A 23,949-nucleotide genomic window follows, 5' to 3' on the forward strand; every position below is an offset into this window, starting at 1 on the left:
GGAATCCTTCCCAAATCATTTCATGAGACCAACATCATCCTGATCCCAAAACCCGGCAGAGACTCAACAAAAAAAGAAAACTTCAGTCCAATATCCATGATGAACATAGATGCAAAAATCTTCAATACGATACTGGCAAATTGACTGCAACAGCACATCAAAAAGCTTATCGATCACGATCAAGTAGGCTTCATTCCAAGGATGCAAGTCTTGTTCAACATATGCAAGTCTATAAATGTAATCCACCACATAAACAGAACCAAAGACAAAAACCACATGATTATCTCAATAGATGTAGAGGCTTTCCATAAAATTCCACAGTCCTTTATGCTAAAAACCCTCAATAAACTAGGTATCAATGGAACGTATCACAAAACAATAAAAGCTATTTACAACAAACCAACAGCCAATATCATACTGAATGGGCAAGAACTAGAAGCATTCCCTTTGAAATCCAGCACTAGACAAGGATGCCCTCTCTCACCACTCCTATTCAATATAGTACTGGAAGTTCTAGCTAGAGCAATCAGGCAAGAAAAAGAAATAAAGGGTATTCAATTGGGAAAAGAGGAAGTCAAACTGTCTCTATTTGCAGATGACATGATTGTATATTTAGAAGACCCTATCATCTCAGCCCAAAATTTCCTTAAACTGATAAGCAACTTCAGCAAAGTCTCAGGATACAAAATCAAAGTGCAGAAATCTCAAGCATTTCTATACACCAATTACAGACTAAAAGAGAGTCAAATCATGAGCAAACTCCCATTCACAATTGCTACAAAGAGAATAAAATACCTAGGAATACAACTAACAAAGGATGTAAGGGATCTCTTCAAGGAGAACTACAAACCACTGCTCAAGGAAATAAGAGAGGACACAAAGAGATGGAGAAACATTTCATGCTCATGGCTAGGAAGAATCAATATCGTGAAAATGGCCATACTGCCCAAAGTAATTTATAGATTCAATGCTATCCCTATCAAGCTACCAATGACCTTCTTCACAGAACTGGAAAAAAAACACCCTAAACTTCATATGGAACCAAAAAAGAGCCCACATAGCCAAGACAATCCTAACCAAAAAGAACAAAGCTGGAGGCATCACTCTACCTGTTTTCAAACTATTCTACAAGCCTACAGTAATCAAAACAGCATGGTACTGGTACCAAAACAGCGATATAGACCAATGGAACCGAACAGAGGCCCTGGAGGCAATGCCACACATCTACAACCATCTGATCTTTGACAAGCCTGACAAAAACAAGCAATGGGGAAAGGATTCACTATTTAATAAATGGTGTTGGGAAAACTGGCTAGCAGTGTGCAGAAAGCAGAAACTGGACCCCTTCCTCACACCTTACACTAAAATTAACTCCAGATGGATGAAATACTTAAACATAAGATGTAACACCATAAAAACCCTAGAAGAAAACCTAGGCAAAACTATTCAGGACATAGGTATAGGCAAGGACTTCGTGGCTAAAACACCAAAAGCAATGGAAACAAAAGCCAAAATAGACAAATGGGAACTAATTAAACTCCAGAGCTTCTGTACAGCAAAAGAAACAATCATTAGAGTGAACCAGTAACCAACAGAATGGGAAAAAATTTTTGCAATCTACCCATCTGACAAAAGGCTAATATCCAGAATCCACAAAGAACTAAAACAGATATACAAGAAAAAAACAAAAAACCCATACAAAAGTGGGCAAAGGATATGAACACTTTTTAAAAGAAGACATATATGAGGCTAACAAACATGAAAAAATGCTCATCATCACTGATTATTAGAGAAATGCAAATCAAAACCACATTGAGATACCACCTCTCACCAGTTAGAACGGCAATCATTAAAAAATCTGAAGACAACAGATGCTGGAGAGGATGTGGAGAAATAGGAACACTTTTACACTGTTGGTGGGAGTGTAAACTAGTTCAACCATTGTGGCACTTCCTCAAGGACCTAGAAATAGAAATTCCATTTGACCCAGCAATCCCACTACTGGGTATACACCCAAAGGATTATAAATCATTGTATTATAAAGACATGTGCACACATATGTTCATAGTGACACTGTTTACAATAGCAAAGACTTGGAACCAACCCAAATGCCCATCAACAATAGACTGGACAAGGAAAATGTGGCACATATACACCATGGAATACTAAGCAGCCATAAAAATATGATGAATTTGTGTCCTTTGTAGGGACATGGATAATCTGGAAACCCTAATTTTCAGCAAACTGACACAAGAACAGAAAATCAAACACCGCATGTTTTCACTCATAGGCGGGTGTTGAACATTGAGAACACATGGACACATGGAGGGAAGCATCACACACTGGGGTCTGTTGTGGGGGGCAAGGGAGGGACAGCTGGGTGGTGGGGAGGTCAGGGAGGGATAACATGGGGAGAAATGCCAGATGTAGGTAACGGGGGGATGGAGGCAGCAAACCACATTGCCATGTGTGTACCTATGCAACAATCCTACATGATCTGCACATGTACCCCAGAACCTAAAGTACAATAAAAAAAAAAAAAAGATAAAAGAATGCATACTGATCTTCATCCATATGGCTGCACCTGAGCATGTGACTTTACTAGTCAGCTTGAGTGGATGTATGCAACTATGCTCTCAGGTTCCAATCAGCCTAGTTGTACTAAGTCTGATTGGAGGTGGGGAGGTTTCATAGTGACTCATGGGCCAATTAAATGCTTTCAAATTCAAGATTTATTACAGGGCTTTCACACACAAAGAATTATGCAAATATATTCAAGACACAACGGCAGTAATAAGAAAAAAGAAGAAGAAACTACTGATGAGTAGCTCAGGAGACCAGCACATTGCTGGCCATGGATTTGGGGTGTTGCAGCACTTAGGCAGAAAGGAGGCCTCAGAATTCTCACCAGCAGAGCTTCTGCAGGCATCTTAGCCACGGTCCATTTCTTTGCTGTTTCTATGACCCTTCAGAGGTGTGTCCATGGCCATTGTCTCAGCAGTCTTTGGCATCACTTTCTTGCCAAGTCTCGTAGTATGTGGACACATCAGGAGCTACTTTATCCCCCCAGTCTACCATATATATCTTTATAACTTTGAAGGGCCAGCAATTTCACTATGGGCTGAGTCACTTGTCATAAGTGACTCCATTTTGAGACAATTAGGATGTTTTATTATAAAACATAATTATATATTATCAATATTTAAAAAAAGAATAATCAAAAATTTAAACTTTTTTTCCTGTAGTTTAAGATTTTAGGATATTATATTTTATCTGATAATTTTTTTATCTCTGAAATAACAATCTAAGCTAAAATTTATATTAGACTATTTTCTTTTTTAAGAAAAAAGAAAAATTCAGTTGGCTCAAGTGTTCTCTTCTTTCCCCAAGAAGGATGGTGACATCTTTAATAACCATTCTTTTTTTCTTTTCTGGTGTTACATTTTAATATTGCAGGGGAGGAAAAAATAATCATTCCTCTATCTTTTATAGTTCTTAGCTAGGACAGACCCTTACAACAAAAGACAGATAACAAGAGAAAAACAAACAGAAGTTTACTAAAATGTATACATCGGCTGTGCATGGGCGATGACCCAGAGAAATTAGTAAACCCCAAGAGTAGACTCAAGGAGGTGACTCGGACTTCAGGCTTGAATACCATCCTTTGCTGAAACAAGGAAAAAGTATGTAGAGAAAGGTCCAGTTATGGGGAGGTGGCCAGGAAGAGTACTATAAACAAGGGTAACATTATGCAGATTTCAATTCATGCCTTTTCCATTGATCAAAGTCTCTAGTGATTTAGAGTCATCCTTATCTTCCTGGTACTGGGAAGGAGACATACAGATGTAATTTTTCTTAAACTAAAAAGGAGGGTGACTTCTCTGTTCTGAGAAATTCTCCTTTGTCTGCTATTTCTGAAAATAATCAGCTCAAAATAGTCTTTATACCATATTTGCAGTGGCATAATGTGGTCTCCTATCATAATTAACTTTTGGGTTCTTCCTACCTGCTGTACACACAAAATCAGTTCACTGAGACCATGGTATTGCAATAAAGAAAGAGTTTAACATGAGGCTGGACACATGGGAGAGCTCAAGTTATCACTCAAATCAGTCTCCCCAAAGACTCTGAGGTTAGTGTCTTTTAAGGACAATTTGGTGGGCAGGGAACTAGAGAATGGTTGCCACTGATTGGTTGGGGATGCAATCATAGGGGTATGGAAAATATGCTGAGTCCTCCTCTGGGTGGGGAACTACAGGACCTGTGGAAAAGGAGTCATAAATCTTGGTGCGGTTCCTCAGTTGTCAGAATGAAAAAGTCTGAAAAACATCTCAAAAGACCAACTTTAGGTTCTACAATAGTGATTTTATCTATAGGAGCAATTGGGGAAGTCACAAATCTTGTGATCTCTGGCCACATGACTCCTGTGCAGTAAGGGATTATAGAAACTAACCCTACATTTTAGCAGGATTCAGGTCCCTTCCATAATCCTAATCTTGTGGGCTTTTATAGGTCTTACAAAGGTGGTTTTAGCCCTGAACAAGGCAGGGATCGATTTTAAGAAGAGACTATTATCCTTGTCTCAATGTTAAACTATAAATTAAATTTCTCCCATGGTTAGCTTGGCTTACACCCAGGAATGAGCAAAAATGGCCCACCTACCAGTTTATAAGCAAGATGGAGTCAGCTACACTAAACTTCTCTTGCTTTTGTAATCTTTGCAAAGGCAGTTTCACTCCAATCATTTTTGGGGGTGGCATATCCTGAATTCCATCAATATAATGTTTATTTTATTTTAATACAAATTTAATATATGATAAAATTAATCTCACAGACTAACAAGGATCACCTTGTTCTCTTTGAAATTATTTGTTCATGAAAATTAATTGGTTATGGTACCTGGATATATATGCTTGCAATAAATTTCTGAGTTTTTAAAAAGCATAAGACGTGTTTTGTAAAAGAGATACAGAGTAAAAAATATACAAGGGATTGGTGCTAATGGAATAAAATAAATACCTAAATATTAACTTCTCAGTGAATTTTATAGAGCAATAATAATTTATAAAGAAGTTTCTTACTTAGCCAAGTAAAATAAATGTGCATGTGCGTGTTTCAAAATGACAAAACCCTTCTCTCAAATGTTAGCAAATTAAGACTTATTTTTATCTACTGAAACATCAGTTGCATTTCAACTAAAAATCGTTTTTGAAATATTGAAGATAAAATTTGAAGATTGAAAAGTGACTGGCTACTGATGAGTAAAATGTGGTGATTACATCTAAAATGGCATTCTGTTCAAAGGAACGTGTGTGTGCATATCTTTAATGTCAGCAATTGCCTTTGGGATGACACTTATTAGATTTAATGGTGTCATGTGCTATTTCAAGATTGGTATAGTGGTTTTTATAACACGATGTGCTAATATTCCACTTATGATTTAAAGTGTTAAAAGAAAAACTATAGACAAATTAAATTTAACAGAGTTTAATTGAGCAAAGAACAATACAAGAATTTGACAGGCCCTAGAACCAGGAAAGGTTTAATAAGATTCCAGGGCGCTCATGTGCCTGAATAACATTTACAGACAAAAAAGAGCCATGACATACAGCAAGCAGAAGTGAGGTACGGAGGTAGCCTGATTGGTTAAAGCTCCCTATTTGTCCTATTTGAACTTGGTTTGAACCGTTGACTGCCTGTGGTTGACTTAAGTTTGGTTGCTGTGACCGGTTTAGACTTTGCTACTTGTTATACAGTAAGTAAGTCTGTTTACACTTCAAATTAGGTTACAATTTACTATGTATGCAGAAACTTTTAGGCCCAACTTAAGATAGGTAGGAAGGTAGATTTAGGCTAAACTTAATTCAATTTAACAAAATTTAGTTGTTAAAGCTCAAATCTTACTGTTTTGCTCACGTCCATATGCACAAAGATCACTTGATTCTGCTTTAGTTTTAAAATACAAAATTCTGAAACATGGTACAATGAATTAGTATAGTTACTTATTTAACTTAGAAGTCATGTCTGTGATAAATAGTTATTTGCATGTGTATTGAGAATTCCCAGGTGTCTGGGAATGACTTGCCTCAGAAAAGTGCTGATAAATAATAGGACACAATCTTAAAGGGAATTTGTTGTGCTATTATATGGTATAACTATCCCACACTTCTCTGCTTGAAGGAAAAGCAGAGGAGGCCCAAAGAGACATGTCTGGCCAACTAGTGCTTTAAAAAAAATCTCTCAGTGAAATTCCTTCTTAGGCTGCAGCTTTTTCTACAGTCACAGAAAGATAAAATATGGATGAATAATCTATCTAGTTCAATCTATGTGTCTATCTATGTTCAATCTATGTGTCTATCAGGTGGCCTAAAGGGGTAAGGAGAGCTGGCTGGGTTTTCTGCCTTTACCTAGGGAATACACTGTTATACAGCAAATCTGAATCAAGGTAAACCTAAAGTTAAGGGATCACGATAGATAAATTAGAAAAAATTATACTAGGATAATCCAGGAACAGTCCAATAAATTATATAAACATTACATAAAAGCCAGTGATAAAGAAAATTTAAAATATCTAGAAAGGTCATCTGTCTATATTAGCTTTCTAACTTACATGCCAACTTCCACCCCCAACACACATACTTACACAATTACAATCATACTGATACTGTATTGATGTCCTCTCCAGCCATCACCCCACCATACTCAACTTCCCCTAAATTCTGCATGTCTTGGTTTATCTATAATGCTTTGGACCTTCATATGATTTTTTTTTAATTTGGGGAAGGCTTATTTGCCTTTAAGTCAGATAATTTATAATTGAAATCATTATTATCAAGGTGTTTGGGGACTGTCACTCAATAAACAAGTGAGTATGTGTTCCATTTTTTCTTGTTTCGCATTTTAAGATATTAAGTGTCTCTGTTGGGAGCCTATCAACTTCTGGTCATTTTGTCACCCTGTTCTTCCTACAACTCCCTGAGCTGTTTCACTTGCTAGAGGGCGTTGGTTTAGTTGTACCTGTGCAGAGAGGTTTCTGTTTGTTTGGTATTTGGGGTTTTTATTTTATTTTTGTTTTTTTATTTTTATTTTTTTGGTGTAAGACTTTCTTAACTTGTAGGCTTCGTTTGTATTAAGTTTCTTAATTTCAAAAATAGTAATAATCACCTGGTCCTATGATATGTTAAAACAAAGTGTTGTTTAATTTTAAATGCCACTGAGAATATAGATTTGTTAGGAACCTATAAAATATATATTTTGGAGATCTAAGTGGAGATAGCACAATTAATCTCACCCTCATCTTTAATATATACTATCTATTAAACATTCACTTGTATCACTAGGGAAAGGGGTATTTGCAGAGAGAAGAGAGAAACTTTGCTTTAAGGGAAACAATATAGCCAAATGCCTAAAGAAGATGACCCACTATCCTATGATTTTAATTGAATATAGCATATTGTTCTCAAAAGTTGTGGCCAAAGGACTTGATATACTGAAAATGAGAATTAGACGGGGAAAAAGACACAATTTTGTCTTCAAAGTGGCATTCTCTTTGTAGAATCAACTTAATCCAATCTATCACTGGTTCCTCAATTAACTATAGCATGTCTTAACTTCATATTTTGGCTCACACTATGTCTTTTGATGTTATGTGTTGTTGAAAATTTGTAACTGATGCATGAGTGTGCTCTCTGTTCAAACTGTTTCTAATATATAATTTCCTTGTCCAGTGTTCTTTCAATAAGGGTACCTAGTCCTTTGAGGATATCTTGCTAGAATGATGCAAATGAAGAAGTGGACTATTTAATTATTTGTTAAAGTATATTATATTGCAACACCCTACTTATCACAGTTGCTGTAATGAAGAGGACAATGTGATGATTATTTTTTGGCAAAGTGAAATGTTTAGTTTAAACAAGCAATGGGAAGTAATGGATAATCTAACAGGAATAATCCCCTACTGAGATATCCTTTTGTGGGGACATTTGGAAAGGTTTTGACCTGGAAAACCTAATCTAAGAATCTCCCTTCTCACCCCCACCCTACCCCCCCAAGTGAAAAGTCTTTTCTACCCCAATAAATAAACATTAATAAACATACATTTCTTTAAATATGATTTTCTATCTCAATGTATTTCATTATACTGTTCCCCCACAAAAGAAAAATGCTCTTAAGAAAATAAAACATGAGAAAATGCATATCACCCTAAATAATATATATATCAGAAGGCACAAGCGAAAAAATTGCATTGGCCCCATTAGGTAGTGCAAACACATTGGAGCCTCCTTACAATGGACTGGGGCATGAAAGATCCACATGCTGAAAAAATGACACGAAGTTGAACTTCTCAGACTACCCTCTGTAAGAAGCGAGGAGAAAGAATCTGAAATTGCCCGGCTTCTGTGTGCTCCATTTGAACTTAAGCAGTGCATTTGCTTTTGAACTCTCAAGCTTCAATCTCAGTCTCCAGGGTGCCCACTTCCCCTGTTTTGTTTGAACCTTTCCTCATAGACACCTGTTGGGGACTGTATTAATAAGACACATTGTAGAAAGAGAAAATGCATTTTCCAAGTCAAGAAGGTGAAAGCTACTCTTTTCTAGGGCTCTTGTTAATCTTTGGAAGCCCAGCATCTTCTGTGGCAAAACAAAAATGATACAGGTGTAAATTCTTATTTTATTCCCCACTCTCACAAAGAAAATATTGTTGACCTCTCAGTGTTCAGCTACATTTCTCTTAAGAGAAGCAATAGAATATTTCTTCCTTCTATCCTGAGGTTTTAGAACTGGATTCCCATTGCTTCCTAGCATCATTCTAAATAGAACCCCACTGTTTGGCCACGGCCAGAATTAGCTCGAATGGTACCTGTTATTGAAAGGGAGTCTGTATTTGCAGTAATACAGAGAATGCCAGTTTAGAAATGAGCCTGATTGCATGGTTCATTTTGTTCTCCTTTGTAGAGCCAGGCTGCGGCCCACTACAAAGGCACGAAACATGCCAAGAAGCTCAAAGCACTGGAAGCCATGAAAAATAAGCAGAAATCTGTAACTGCCAAGGACAGCGCAAAGACTACCTTCACCTCCATCACTACCAATACCATCAATACCAGCTCTGACAAAACAGGTTAAGCAATGATCTTTGTTGTTGTTGTCCTCATCATCGTCGTTGGGGGTTCCCTCCCTTGTCTAGCCCCATGTCTGTTTACTTATATGCCTGCCACATTGATTCATGCTTGAGCCATCTTTCTGTGTAACAGTAATTGTTTCCTCTCATTTTTCCAAACCCCTACGAGATTAAGATAATCACTAATTATAGTCCAGATTTTGCATTTTGAAAGACTCCTGTGGCTGTTTTGGAAGAATAGTCATAAAAAGCTTTTGAAGCCGTGTACCCCATAACTCTTTTTGAGAAATGAACCTTTTCAGTGTATAGCATTTGCATCTTGTATGCAGCACCTTAGCTTATAACTGCATGGCAGATTTAACTGTGAGTACACAGCAAAATCTGCTAAATGAATCGAGAAGGCCCCAATAAGGGCATTGTTACAGACAGGCTTTATTCTCATAAATTCCAAATACTGCATTGTTTTAACTAGTGGCTTTGTGATTCTGGGCTTGTTATGGCTGGGTAACCTTCCCTCCGCAAACACAGGTAAGTGTTATTGATACCAATTACTCTTTTTAACAGAGTCTTCACAGTGAAATAATGGCCTCTGAATGGCCCCTTGGGATAGCTCCTGCAAACGACCAGCTTATTCATAATAGGGGAAGCTAGTGAGGTTTCCCTAAGCTGGCATTTTAAATATAAGACCACTGGTCTTCACAATTTACAGAGAAAACATTCCTGTGTGATTTATGAATGTACCTCTAATAAATCACTTTCTAGAGCACAGAGACTGTTACACATCAATTGTTTTCAAGTCCATATGAATGGCAATGGTGAGGAAACGTTCATATCATCACCAGTGGTAGTGTCTTAACCGAAAAAGAATCTTCTGGACATGACTGATGAAAGTAGAAAATAAACAGTGAACAAATAGAATAGATTACAACAACCTTATTACACAATGTAACATCTACTGGACATGTATAAGCTCTTCTGAGGACTGGGGATGCTGCAAGTGAATCTATAAGGGATAATGATGTTCTGCGTTCCTGTGGCATTTTCTATTTTCTTTACCCAGGTATTATGGATAAATGCATCATGCTGCCCTCCCTAAGAACCCTGTGTCCTCCCTCAACCTGAATACTTGTCTCATCTTTGTATGCTGGCACCTGGTCTGGCATGGGATAGGTGCTGAGTAAAATGTCTATTGAATGACTGAGTCTTACTTCACTCCTTTGGTTTGGTTCTCTGATATAGCCAAGTTTGTGCCACCACATACTAAAGAGCAAAAAAAGACTCGCTTGTCATATTCACTTCCTTGTTATCCAGTGCCAAGAGCTAGATTGTGCCATTTTATTAATTTAGATGTAAAACCTTTTTGGGAAAACATTGGTCTTTTCTCTAATAATCTAAGACTAACTGCTTTATTTTGAGGGCTGAAAGAGAATGAGTGGTAATGAAGCACTGTGTCATTTCTGCTCTTGGATATTGGGTCACAGGTGGGGATTACCAAAGCTGCATCTGGCATAGAGAAGTGCAGAAAAATCCTGAAGCCTTTCTGATGCAAAGAAGGTAGTAGATAGGGAGAACAAAGAGATGAGTTTGATGCAAAGTGTTCAAGTGACATTTTTCCTTGCTCCCAATTTTTTCTACTTTTAGACTTTTTGAATCAAGAATTCATGTTTGGGTTATCTCGACTTTTTTAAAATATGAAAATATTTGTTTCATTAAGGATGTATATCACTTTTAAAATTATATATATACACACACATATATATATATATATATATATATATGTAGAGAGAGAGAGAGAGAGAGAGAGAGGGTAGAGCTGCTTACTTGGGTTAAGAAAGGCCTCTAAGTGTGTTGTCTCTGTTAAGTAAATCAGTTGTGACCAAATACCTTCATCTCTTAACTTACAGACTAGAATGTGTCAAACTAGAATAATCCAAAGGATCAGAATCTAGTTTAAAGAGAGTTTATCCAAGTGTAAAAGTTGGAGGATGGCTGCTCAGAAAACACAGATTCCAAAGAACGGAAGTCAGTGTTCCAAAGCATAGAAGTTTCGTGTCATTTTTATAGACAAAGTTTAGGGAAGTTTAACAGAATTTCAACACATCTTTCTTTATAAGGCTTAATGCTTAGTTACAATAATCTGACATTGGTTGGGGTGACCTTTTTCTTTTGGGAAAGGTATATTTAACATTTTATACTGAGGATATAATACTCGTGGGGTCTTTTGCACCATCTAGTGTGAGTTAGGTACAGGATAATAGAGGATGCAGTTGACCTATAACAAATATCAGTAATTGGAAGGGGGGCGCAGTCTGGTGTCTGGTCTCTCCTAGTCATTTATATAACAAGAACAATGAGGGAGAGAATTAACCCAAAAAAAGCAGACATACTTTGGTAAATAGGATCCCTGGAGCTCCGGAGAGGGTTGGGGCAACAATAGTGAAAAGGACAAGGAATGGTATGGACTTTAATTAGAAATTGATGTGAGAGTTTTCTCTAAAATACAAGAAATAGAATGAATACATATACAAACTCAATTTTCATTGTAAACCTACTTGATATAAAGACAGTTTTGACCGATAATTCCTCTGAAATACCTAAGTCATATATTATTTACTAGTATAAATAATATGGTTTTATCTGCTGCCTTACAGTAACACATATGTCTAAACCATGGGGTTAGCTCCTAATCACTAACTTCATGATCTTGGGTTTTTGTGTTGCCTTTTTTTCCCTTTACTTATGCCAGTCTGCTAGTGTGCTGAGCAGAAAGTAGTATTCAGTGATCAGCCACTGGCTATTCATAGAAAGAATGCCTAGTTCATCTATCTCAAGGCAAAAACACACTTCCTAACATTAAAGAACAATTTTAATTCTGTGATCTAATGAAGAGTGTTAGGTTGGTAAATTTAAATGTATAAATATTTACAGGCAAAAGTGATATTTAAAAAAATATATTGAGTGCTCTAAATTGTTTGTTGATAAGAGTGGTTACTATTTATCACAGAATATTTCATAGAGCATTTCCAAAGATAGGCAGAAAAACTGTCTCATCTAGCAAGTTTTTTTAAATGCAAGTTTTTTATTCAGAAAAATTAATGGCAAAAATTTAAAAATTATACTCAAAATAACTAGGCAATTGTGTTTTTTGTTCTTCTATGAAATGACAAATTCAGAATTGTCTGAATAAGTCCCGTGCAAGGTCATTCTCTGATCTTTCTTTACTTTTGATTCTTGGGGAATCTCATTCATTCACATCGTTTATCAGTTGAGTTAGGCTAGGTTATATTGCAGTAATAAACAACGTCTAAAATCCTAGTAGCTTTTGCAGTATCTAATTGTTTCTCACTCATACTACACATCAGCTGAGGTTTTTCTTTCATCTTAATTTAGCTACAGGACTAGGCTATTGAAGCAACCACTAGCTTGAGAATTCTATGGAAGAGGGAAAAAGGCTCTTGGAGCTTTTTAATGGAATGACACATAATATTTCTCTCACTTTTCATTGGTAAGTTACATGGCCAAGCCTGATTACAATGGGGAATGGAAGAATAATTCTCCTCTAGAGAAGAAAAACAGATATTAGTCAGCAATAATATGACATTCTTTTGCTAACTTAAATCATGAGAACTACAAATATGGAGAGAAGAGGTTTTTTTCCTATAAAGAGTTACAGCCTGCAAGGTGGCCATCCTGACAGTCTGGGAAGCACAGCCTCTAGCAGAGTCTGAGAGCAGGTACTTCCAGGGAGGAGAGATAAAAAAGGAATTTACGCTGAAACAGTTGACCAAGTATACATATTCAAGGGGTTATAGGAGAAGCTATGAATATTCACAAAGGGGGGATGTATGCATGCACAGTAAGGAAACATGCATGTCACCTACGACCCATGTTCATTTTGGGGTGGAGACTTAACATTTAAATAAATTACAGTCATGTCCTATGAGTCAAAAGGTGAGGCAGGGACATGAAGGCACTTACATATGCAGCCTGTGTAAGTTGGCCAGAACCAGTCCATGGCCAGTGGTCTCTTATTAAGAGAAAGTGACTGAAGTCAGTCTCTTGTCCAGTCAAGGCTGCAGTTATGGCTTGTGAAGTCAGGAGTGTGAGGCAGTGTCTGGCGGTCTGCAAGCTGCAATTGTTTCAACACTGCTTATCTTGAGTCGAGTTCTTGTTTAGCTGCTAGAGAAATGAAAAATGTTGTGACAGTCAGAACATAGTTTATTCTCTAAGTGTAGGGGTATGTGCCTTAAACTTTGTCAGGCATGGCCTTAGTTCTTATTTAGAATTTTGTATCTTATTGCCACACAGAGTTTGTTCCTTCACTCTTATGGCCTCTATTTGAACACTATCATGGCTTCCTTCAGTTACCACTTGTGCTTACATGTCTCAAGATTCTCTTGCCCTGTCCTTCTCCTAAGTCCAGATCTGCTTTTCCATGGCTCATTGCTCACTTACTTGGATGGTTTTCCAGGATCAATACTTAACAGGTTCAAAAAACCAAAACACACTTCTCTTCTGGACCATCATCATTTATTCTGAGTCCTGCACTTCCTAGATTTGAAAACTTCTAGTTGTCTTTTCCTCTCCTAGGTTCTCACTTCTATTCAGTTGTTAGAGTCCACTTCCCTCCCATTCCTCAAAAACATCTTTCACGCTTTTACACGTTGTTACTACCCATAACCTGCCCTCATAGATCTATGTCTTTCGCATGCGTTTGCCCTAGCCTCTATGCAGGTCTAACTGCCTCCACACCTGGTCTTGACAACCATATCCTTCATTATACTCTCCAGTTATACTCCACAGTCCATAAATTACATCTCTTACCCGTTCAAAAACTATACTGTACCTCTATGCTTTACCTCACAATCACAACCTACCTTTCCAAACTTCTCTTCCACTGCTTTCCTGCACTATTTCCAACAGAGGCACACCTTGTTTTTCCATTATTGCTTATTGTACTATAGTTCTAAAACTCTCTCCGAAAAGTCTGTCATTTTTCTTTCTCCTACCTATAAGCTTCCCTAAGAATCAATTCCTTTCCAGCTGCCCTATCATGTTCTTGCTAAAGAGTAGTTTTTCTCTCTTTACCTTCTCTCATTGCTAGATGTCATGCCCCTTGAGAGCACTTACTTGATTAATTATTTTGCTTATTTTTTTGTTACAGAGTACTTTATATATGAAAGATAATAAGTCAACAGTTTCAAAACTTGGAACAATCAGTTTTGTGTTTCTGTTCTTGGATTGAGGCATGGTAAAGCTCTAGACTTTTGTATTTGTATATAGACTGTTTCATGAAAGAACAGTGGTTCTAATTAATACAGGGGATTCTGTGATATTGCTCATCAAATTTCAGAGTTGCAAGTTTTATTAAAGGTCATCAAGTCTAATCCCTAAAGGAGATTGTTGTTGTTGTTGTTGTTTTTGGTGTTTGAGATTTTCTAGTCCCACAAGAAAAGAACACTTGACATTTCTAATGGCCCTTCAGTGACTACCAGTCAGGAGTTAATTAGCCTATTGAGTATATGGATTTAACATAGTCATCTAACTGGTAAGGTCTGAGAACATTTCTCCCTGGTTCTATTACATAATTCTCTTTATCAAGTCTCACTGAATTGCAAATGTATTCATCAGATAAAGCTACTAATTACAATTTAAATTTGCACTTTTCACTCATGACTCAGTCTTCTTTGTATCTATTTTTCCCTTTTCTCTTTTAATTTTAAAATTGTAATCCAGGGATGTTGTACTCATCAGGCTTAAAGGTACCAAAAGTAAAATACTTCTGAATCTATTGTTAAGAAAGTCTATGAATGCAAAGGAACTTTTATTTGCTCCTGATTCATAATTGACTCTAAGTATTTATTGGAATGCATATTATTTGTTCAGGGACTTAAGTAATAAAGATACTTTTCTAATGATAAAGAAGATACCTGATGGAAAATGATGGCCGGTGATTGAAAACAAATATGTCGGGAAACAAAGCCTCATGGGAAAGTCAGTCAATTTTAAGGTCACAAATCTGGATTCTTTTATTTCCTGCGCATTACCCTCCTGAACCAGTGGTTCACGTCAGGCCCAGTGCCAGACAAAGCTAGGTACATATTTTAAAATTTTTTTTATTTAGATAGAAGCCAAGTTATGACAATAGTGAAAAAATGATAAGAGTGATAGAACAATAGTTTGTAAGGAAAAACCAACCTCAATGTCCTTTAGGAAACAAGCAAATAGGGTTTCCTGAGGAGGACAGGTGGAAATTAACTTCTGTCTGTTTTCCTAAGGAAGGTGGGAAGAGTTTGCTTTTCTTAGAGTTCGAGCAAATGTAGCAAATATTAAAAATTGTAACAAAAATACAAGCTGGGTTTGATTTCAGAAAGACGTATCTGTTATATATGTATTCTATATTTGTATATAAGATGTACATGAATACAAAAATTATAGACATATATTGAATTTTATGCAAGACTCTATCTGTAACACCTGCTCCTGAAGTACTCTACTATTCCAGGTCTTCATAATCAGTGATGCATATTTTCTTTTAAGATAGACACATGCTTTTGTGGGTTATGAATCTATACTTCTGTTGAAGTTTATGAGGCAATATAAAGTTATTTGAAAAGGGCACATTTCCATCAGCTCTTTGAGATCTGCTGCAGTGGTGTACAAATGTCCCTCTTAGCAATGTGGAAATTGTGCTAATTCCTGGAGTCTTTCTTTTCCTACCCATTCTCCCTCACAAAGCATCCCTGGAACAATCACTCTCATGATAAAGGACCCACTGCATACATCTTGGCGCAGGAGTTGAAGTACCATTGTGAGACCATTTGTGCCTAGAGTGCTTTTTCTTTTCTTAGCACTGGCTCATGACATGCTTCAGATTGGTCAAAGAAAGAGATTTTATCAAGTGTCCCCTTCTCAAGATGTGTGACAAGTGCTAGCAGAGTGTGCTGGTAGCAGATCTTTAGAGACTGAAAAAGAGAAGGGAAATTCAGAAGTGGGGATAAAGCTAACCCTTATTTGAATATTGTGGTTCTAGGATCTTTGTATGTGAATCAATGATGATAAATTTTACATTAGGAATGATATAAAAATAAAATATTATATTCTGTTGAATATTATGATATTATATTGGATATCATAGGATATTATGATGAATGACATTTGGCTGGTTCTATTTGGCCGATAAAAGTTTTGACCTAGATATATTACATATAAAACTGCTCCTTGAATCACATAAAAGTTTCAGAACAACTGGATTCCTTACCTATATATGTGCACATGTACGTATCCTGTAGGGAGGGGAAACTTTCAGTGGAATCTAGAAACTTATAGCTCCTCTTCACAGGCAAGAGTGGAACAGGGATGAAAGCAAATTAGGAGGGAACAAATGATGTTGGAGGGAAAATAAATGGGCCCCGGAAAGAAAAGGTAATAACCTGTGACAAAGACTGTCCCGATGTGATGCTGACTTAAGGTCCCCACTCCTGTTATCTTTCCTGGTGGATGAACTGCCTTGGGAGAGCCTCAATGAAAGTGGAGTTCCTTTTGGAAGATCTACCCATAGGCAGATAAGAGGCATTCAAAGAAAACACCCCCACTCCTGCATTTGCTGTTCCCAGTTGCCTTAACTGAAGTATTCAGATACCAAAGCAACATATTTTGGGGTGGCATTTGCTGAACTCCTTCAATGCATATGCGTGTGAATATGTGTATACAGTGTGTATGTGACTGTCTTTCTTTGCCAGAGATTTTACATCTATAAAATACATGAAAAGCTGACCACCTAACCAGTATTTATAATATAACAGACATCTGGATGAAATTTAAAAATTAAATTAAAACTCTTGGTTGCTTTGTCTACAAATGTCACACTTTCGGGAACATCTATGTCTTTGTGTGTTTGGGTGTGAGTTAATGGAGAGGTTCCTCCCTACTTTTTTTTTTTTTTTGAGACAGAGTCTCACTCTGCTGCCCAGGCTGGAGTTCAGTGGCACGATCTCAGCTCGGTGTAAACTTTGCCTCCTGGGTTCAAGTGATTCTCCTGCCTCAGCCTCCTGAGTAGCTGAGATTACAGGTGTCCACCACTACACCTAGCTAATTTTTTGTATTTTTAGTAAAGACAAGTTTCACCATGTTGACCAGGCTGGTCTCAAACTGCTGACCTCATGATTCACCTGCCTCGGCCTCCCAAAGTGCTGGGATTACAGGAGTGAGCCACCGCGCCCAACTTCCTCCTCATTTTTATGCCATTCTTAGGAAGTGAGTAGCCTACATAACAAAATATTTCAACTGCAAAATACAAAAATTATTCTTAAAGGTAGAAATCTTAAATATTACAAAAGAGTTGAACAACGATAAAACATAACAGAATGTCAAATGAATACCTATAAAAACATATGGACAATTAGAGAATTTTGTCTCCAATATGGAAAAGTGAAGGGGTTGATATTTAATAGTAATAGATATGAACTGTGAAACAAAACATGTAAATAGTACATTTCTTGCAGTCAGGAGACAGTGTTTCTACTGAGTTCTTAGTAAAAACAAAACCCAAACTAAGACAAATATTTGAATTAAGAATTACATTTGCATTTTTCTTTTATGAATATCAAAATCCATAACATGCCATTGATACAACTCCGAGGAGTGGAGGAACACCAGGCATCTTGGTCCTTATACCGGTTTTGGTAAAACGACATGGACACACGTGGAGTGGCTTTAAGGAGCGGAGAGTTTAATAGGCAAGAAAGAAGGAAGAAGACAGAAGGAAGAAGCTCCCCCTTACAGAGACAGAGGGATTGGGGCTCCAAAACCAAAAGAGGAGACCCCAGGTGGGGTGGAAACCAGCCAAGTACACACAGAGGCTGGAGGAGGTGGTGTCTAATTGGCATAGGAGCTCAGGGGATTGGTTTGATCAGTCATGTTATTCACGTAGCCCATGAAGAAAGCTGGCCCTCCCACCCTAGCCTTTTAATGCAAATGCAGGGTGCCATGGTGTTCTACACATGTGGGGATATGTGGGGGTGGCCATGTTGCCAGGAACATGTCGGGCAAGGGCAGGAAACCTATTATTTGTGTGGATCCAGTTTCTAATGGCCTATATTCGCGTATCAAATGTTGCCGCTGGGCTCTACCCAGGCTTTCCAGATAGACAAGAAATATCTTTTAAAATGAAAACTTGGCCAGGTATGGTGGCTCACTCCTGTAATTCCAGCGCTTTGGGAGGCCAAGGCAGGCAGATCACCCTGAGGTCAGGAGTTTGAGACCAGCCTGACCAACATGGAGAAACCCCGTCTCTACTAAAAATACAAAATTAGCCAGGCATGGTGGCAGATGCCTGTAATCCCAGCTACTGGGGAGGCTGAGGCAGGAGAATCGCTTGAATCCGGGAGGCGGAAGTTGCAGTGCACGGAGATCACGCCACTGTACTCCAGCCTGAGCAACAAAAGCAAAACTTTGTCTCAAATGAATGAATGAATGAATGAGATAAAAATGAAAGCTTCCCAAGGACCCCTTTTCCTCTCTATCTGCCTAAAATAATTTCTTAGTAACTCCTACCACAGCATCAGAACTGTTTTGTGATCTAGCCCTTGCCCATCATTTTTGCCAGTCTTAACACATTTCTTCTCAACTCCTGCCCAGTTACCTCATTTGAAGATTGAAAACAAGATGTGTATGTTCATTTGCCTGGAACGTTCCTGTACTCTACCTCATCCCATCCCACACTTCACAGAAGAATGCACATGTTGTGTGCCAATGCATATGTGCCTGGGTGCACACAAACATGAACAAATCCACTCATTTTCTTGCTTGGTTGATTCCCACTTCTAGGCTTCTGCATAAACTCGTTCCTAGCACCTAGTGAAATTGTATGATCCTCCTGCTTGTCAACCGCATGAAGTTTTCAGCTCCTTGATGAAGCATACACCTTAATTCCATACATCTGTAATCTAGCAACTAGCACAGTTTTACATTAAACCCAACAAATAGAGCTGTGTTATTTTTCTAAGAAGATCATGCTAGGAATTATTTTAATAGCAAAAACACATCCCAAAACACATAGTAACAACTTTAATGCACATAATCAATAAGTTTTACTATGTGAACTTTATTACATTTAACTCCTTTGTGATAGAAATCAAAGGTATTAACCAGTGTAGCTTAGAGCTAAATGGGCTGAGCATTTCTCAGAGACAGCATAAAATTAAGTTGCTATTTTAATTATCATAATTGCATTCAGATTCATCATTAAATTAGTGAGCTACTTCGGTTCTAATGAAAGTGAAGAACATTTTAAAAAGCTCTATTGAGTTGGATTGACTATGTATCCAACTTTAAGTTGTGACATTGGTGCGGGTTTAAATTTGAGGGCAGAGAGCATAGTAATCCTATGGGTAGAGTCTATGCCACTCTTCCAGTGTACAACCAGTCTCTAGGTTGCTTTACTTTTGTTATGACTGAGTTTATGGGGTAGCCTTAACAATATTTTACACTTAAACACGATTGCTCAAATCAATCACCCTCAAACTAACAGCTGGTGCTTGGCCAAACCTAAAGGTGAAGGTCAGAAGGCAGAATGTGTAACAGTAATGATACTGACCCATTTGGGCCTTATTTTAAAATTATTTTTTTCAAATTAAAAAAAAAACATAGGTTTAGTGGTGCATTTGAAGGTTTGTTATATAGGCAAATTGCATGTTGTGGGGTTTGGTGTCCAGGTTATTTGATCACCCAGGTAATAAGCATAGTCCCCAATAAGTAGTTTTTTAATCCTCACCCTCCTCCCACCTTCCACCCTCAAATAGGCCCTGGTGTCTGCTGTTCCCTTCTTTGAGTTCATACGTACTCAATATTTAGCTCCCATTTATAAGTGAAATTGCGCAGCATTTGGTTTTCCATCTCCGTGTTAGTTCGCTTAGGATAATGGCCTCCACCTCCATCCACATTGCTGCAAAGGACACAATCTTGTTCTTTTTTAATGCTTACATAGTATTTCATGGTGTATATGAACCACATTTTCTTAATCCAGTTTACCATTGATGGGCATTATGTTGATCCCTTGTCTTTGCTATTGTGAATTGTATTGTGATTAACATAATAAATGCATGTGCCTTTATGGTAGAATCATTTATGTTCCTTTGGGTATATACTCAATAAAGAGATTGCTGGATCTAATGGTAATTATGTTTTAAATTATTTAAGAAATCTCCAAATTGCTTTCCACCATGGCTGAACTAATTTACACTCCCACCAAGAGTGTATAAGCATTTCTTTTCCTCTACGACCTTGCCAGCATCTGTCATATTTGACTTTTTAATAATAGCCATTCTGACTAGTGTGAGATGGTGTCTCATTGTGGTTTTGATTTACATTTCTGTAATGATTAGTGATGTTGAGCATTTTTTCCTATGCCTTTTGGCCATGTGTATGTCTTCTTTTGAAAATTGTTCATGATCTTTGTTCCATTTTTTTAATGAGGTTGTTTGTGTTTTGCTTATAAATTTAAATTCCTTATAGATTCTAGATAGCAGACCTTCATCGGATTAATAGTTTGCAAATATATTCTTCCATTCTGTAGGTTGTCTGCTTACTCTGTTGACAGTTTCTTTTGCTATACAGAAGCTCTTTAGTTTAATTAGGTCCCATTTGTCAATTTTTGTTTTTGTTGCAATTGCTTGTGACATCTTTGTCATGAAATCTTTGTTGGATCCTATGTCCAGAATGATATTTCCTAGGTTATCCCCTGGGGTTTTTCTATCGTTTTAGATTTTACATTTAAGTCTTCAATCCATCTTGAGTTGATTTTTCTATATGATGTAAGGAAAATGTCCAATTTCAATCTTCTGCATGTAGCTAGCTACTTATCCCAGTACAATTTATTGAATAGGGAGTCCTTTGCCTATTGCTTGTTTTTGTTTATTTTGTTGAAGATCAGATGGTTGTAGGAGTGAAGCATTATTTCTGGACTTTCTATGCTGTTTCATTGGTTTATGTGTCTGTTTTTGCACCAGTATCTTGCTGTTTTAGTTATGTAGCCTTAAAGTTTGAATTTGGGTAATGTGATACCTCCAGCTTTGTTCGTTTTGCTTAGGATTGCTTTGGCTATTTAGGTTGTTTTTTGGTTCCATGTGAATTTTATTATTTTCATTTTCTATTTTATTTTTGAGACAGAGTCTCACTCTGTTGCCCAGACTGGAGTACAGTGGCATGATCTCAGCTCACTGCAACCTCTGCCTCAGGTTTTAGTGATTCTCCCACCTCAGCCTCCCAAATAGCTGGGACTACAGGCATGAGCCAATTCACCCAGCTAATTTTTGTATTTTTAGTAGAGACAGAGTTTTGCCCTGTTGCCCAGGCTGGTTTCAAACTCCTGGCCTCAAGCAATCTGCTCACCTCAGCCTCCCAAATTGCTAGGATTACAGGTGTGAGCCATCATACCTGGCCATATGAATGAAAAAAGTATTTGTAAATAATTCTGTGAAGTGTGTCATCGGTAGTTTGATAGGAATAACATTGAATCTATCAATTGCTTTGGGCAATCTGGCCATTTTAACAATATTAATTCTTCCTATGAGCATGGAATGCTTTTCACTTGTCTCACCTATATTTTATTTGCATAGTGTTTTGTAATTCTTGTAGATATCTTGCATTTCCCTTGTTAACTGTATTTCCAGCTATTTTATTCTTTTCTTGGCTATTGTGAATGGGACTGCATTCTTCATTTGGCTCTCAGCTTGGATGTTGTTTGTGTATAGGAATACTACTGACTTTTGCACATTGATTTAGTATCCCGAAGTTTTGCTGAAGTTGTTTGTCAGATCAAGGAGCTTTTGGGAAGAGACTATAGGGTTTTCTAGATACAGGATTATATCATCTGCAAACAGGGATAGTTTGAATTCTTCTCTTCTGATTTAAATGCCTTTTATTTAACTTGCCTGATTGCTCCTAGGCAGGATTTCTGATGCTGTGTTGGATAAGAGTCATGAGAGAGGCCATCCTTGTCTTATTTCGGTTCTCAAGAGTAATGCTTCCAGCTTTGCCAATTCAGTATGATGTTGGGTATGGGTTTGTCATACATAGCTCTTACTAATTTGAAGTATGTTCCTTTAATGCCTAGTTTGTTGAGAATTTTTAACATGAAGCGATGTTAAATTTTATTGAAAGTCTTTTTTGTTTATATTGAAATAATCATGTAGTTTTGTCTTTGTTTTCTTTATGTGATGAGTCACATTTATTGATTTGTGTATGCTGAACCAACTCTGTACTTAAGGGACAAAGCCTATTTGATTACGGTAGATTAGCTTTTTGGTGTGCTGCTAGGTTAAGTTTGCTAGTATTTTGTTGAGGACTTTGGCATTTATGTTCATCAAGGATATTGACCTGAAGTATATTTATTTATTTATTTATTTATTTAGGAGACGGAGTCTTGCTCTGTCTCCCAGACTGGAGTGTAGTGGTACGATCTCGGCTCGCTGCAACCTCCACCTCCCTAGTTCAAGCAATTCCCCTTCCTTAGCCTCACATCTGGCTAATATTTTGGTATTTTTAGTAGAGACGGGGTTTCACCATGTTGGCCAGAGTGGTCTCAAACTACTGACTTCAGGCAATCCACCCGCCTCGGCCTCCCAAAGTTCTGAGATTATAGGCGTGAGCCACTGCGCCTAGACAGTATTTTTTTTTTTTTAATATTTGCCAGCTTTAGGTATCAAGATGATCTGGCCTCACCAAATGAGTTGGTGAGAAGTGCCTCTGCCTCCAGTTTTTTATAAGAGTTTCAGTAGTAATGGTACCAGCTCTTCTTTATCCATCTGGTAGAATTCAGCTGTGAATTTGCCTGATCCTGGGCTTTTTGGGGTTGCCAGGCTTATTATTCCTGATTCAATTTTGGAACTTGTTATTGGTCTTTTCAGGGATTCAATTTCTTCCTTGTTCAATCTTCAATCTTGGAAGAGTTTATGTTTTCAGTAATCTATCTCTCTCTTCTAGGTCTTCTAGCTTATGTGCATAAAGGTGATCACAGTAATCTCTGAGGTTTTGAGTATTTTTGTGGGGACAGTAGTCATATCCCTTTTTCATTTCTTATTGTGTTTATTTGGAACTTCTCTCCTTTTTCTTTCTTAGTCTAGCTAGTGTTTAATCTATCTATTAATTTTCTCAAAGAGCCAACTCCTGGGTTTGTTGATCGTTTGTATGTTGTGGGTTTATTTTTTGTTTTTCGTTTTTTTTTTTTTTTCCATTTTACTTTCCTTCAGCTCAGCTTTGATTTTGGTTATTTCTTGTCTTCTGCTAGCTTTGGGGCTGGTTTCCTCTTGCTTCTGTGGTTTTTCTAAATTTGATGTTAGGTTGTTAATTTGAGACTGTCCTAACTCTTCAATCTGGGCCTTTAGTGCTATACATTTTTCTCTTAAAACTGCCTTAGCCGTACAGACATTGTGGTATGTTGTGCCTTTGTTCTCATTAGTTTCAAAGAATTTCTTGACTTCTACCTTAATTTCATTATTTACAGGAAGTAATTCAGGAGCAGAGTGTTTAATTTCCATGTAATTATACGGTTTTGAGTGATATTCTTAGAATTGATTTCTGTTTTTATTGTGCTGTTGTAACTTATTTTATTTATTTATTTCTTTTTGCCATATTTCTATTTCTCTGCCAGCTCTCTAGCAGAATTAGGTAAAGCTAGAAAGCAAATAATGCTTTCTTCCATGCTGCTTATTAAGTAGAAGAGTTTGTGGGAAATAATATAATTCTCGCTCTTCACTAAAATAGTCAGGGATTTAAGTCTGACTTATGGAACTCAAGGTTATTTATTTTTCCATTTATCTATCTATTAATTC

At 37.2% G+C, this 23,949-nt stretch overlaps 1 protein-coding gene across 7 annotated transcripts in view; it reads left to right on the top strand.

Annotated features, from left to right (window-relative positions):
* ZNF385D (zinc finger protein 385D) overlaps positions 1 to 23,949 on the top strand; it is a 1,173,536-nt gene that overhangs the window by 1,070,242 nt on the left and 79,345 nt on the right. For all 7 annotated transcript variants that reach the window (XM_064378657.1, XM_012466714.2, XM_064378658.1 and 4 more), the window contains one exon: positions 8,956 to 9,118. In XM_064378657.1, the coding sequence (XP_064234727.1) occupies positions 8,956 to 9,118 (163 nt within the window). The remainder of the gene's footprint in view (positions 1 to 8,955; positions 9,119 to 23,949) is intronic.

This window comes from Aotus nancymaae, unplaced genomic scaffold, assembly GCF_030222135.1.
Source record: "Aotus nancymaae isolate 86718 unplaced genomic scaffold, 86718_ANA_hifiasm-v0.15.2.pri h1tg000019l, whole genome shotgun sequence".
In the NCBI taxonomy this organism is placed as follows: domain Eukaryota; kingdom Metazoa; phylum Chordata; class Mammalia; order Primates; family Aotidae; genus Aotus; species Aotus nancymaae.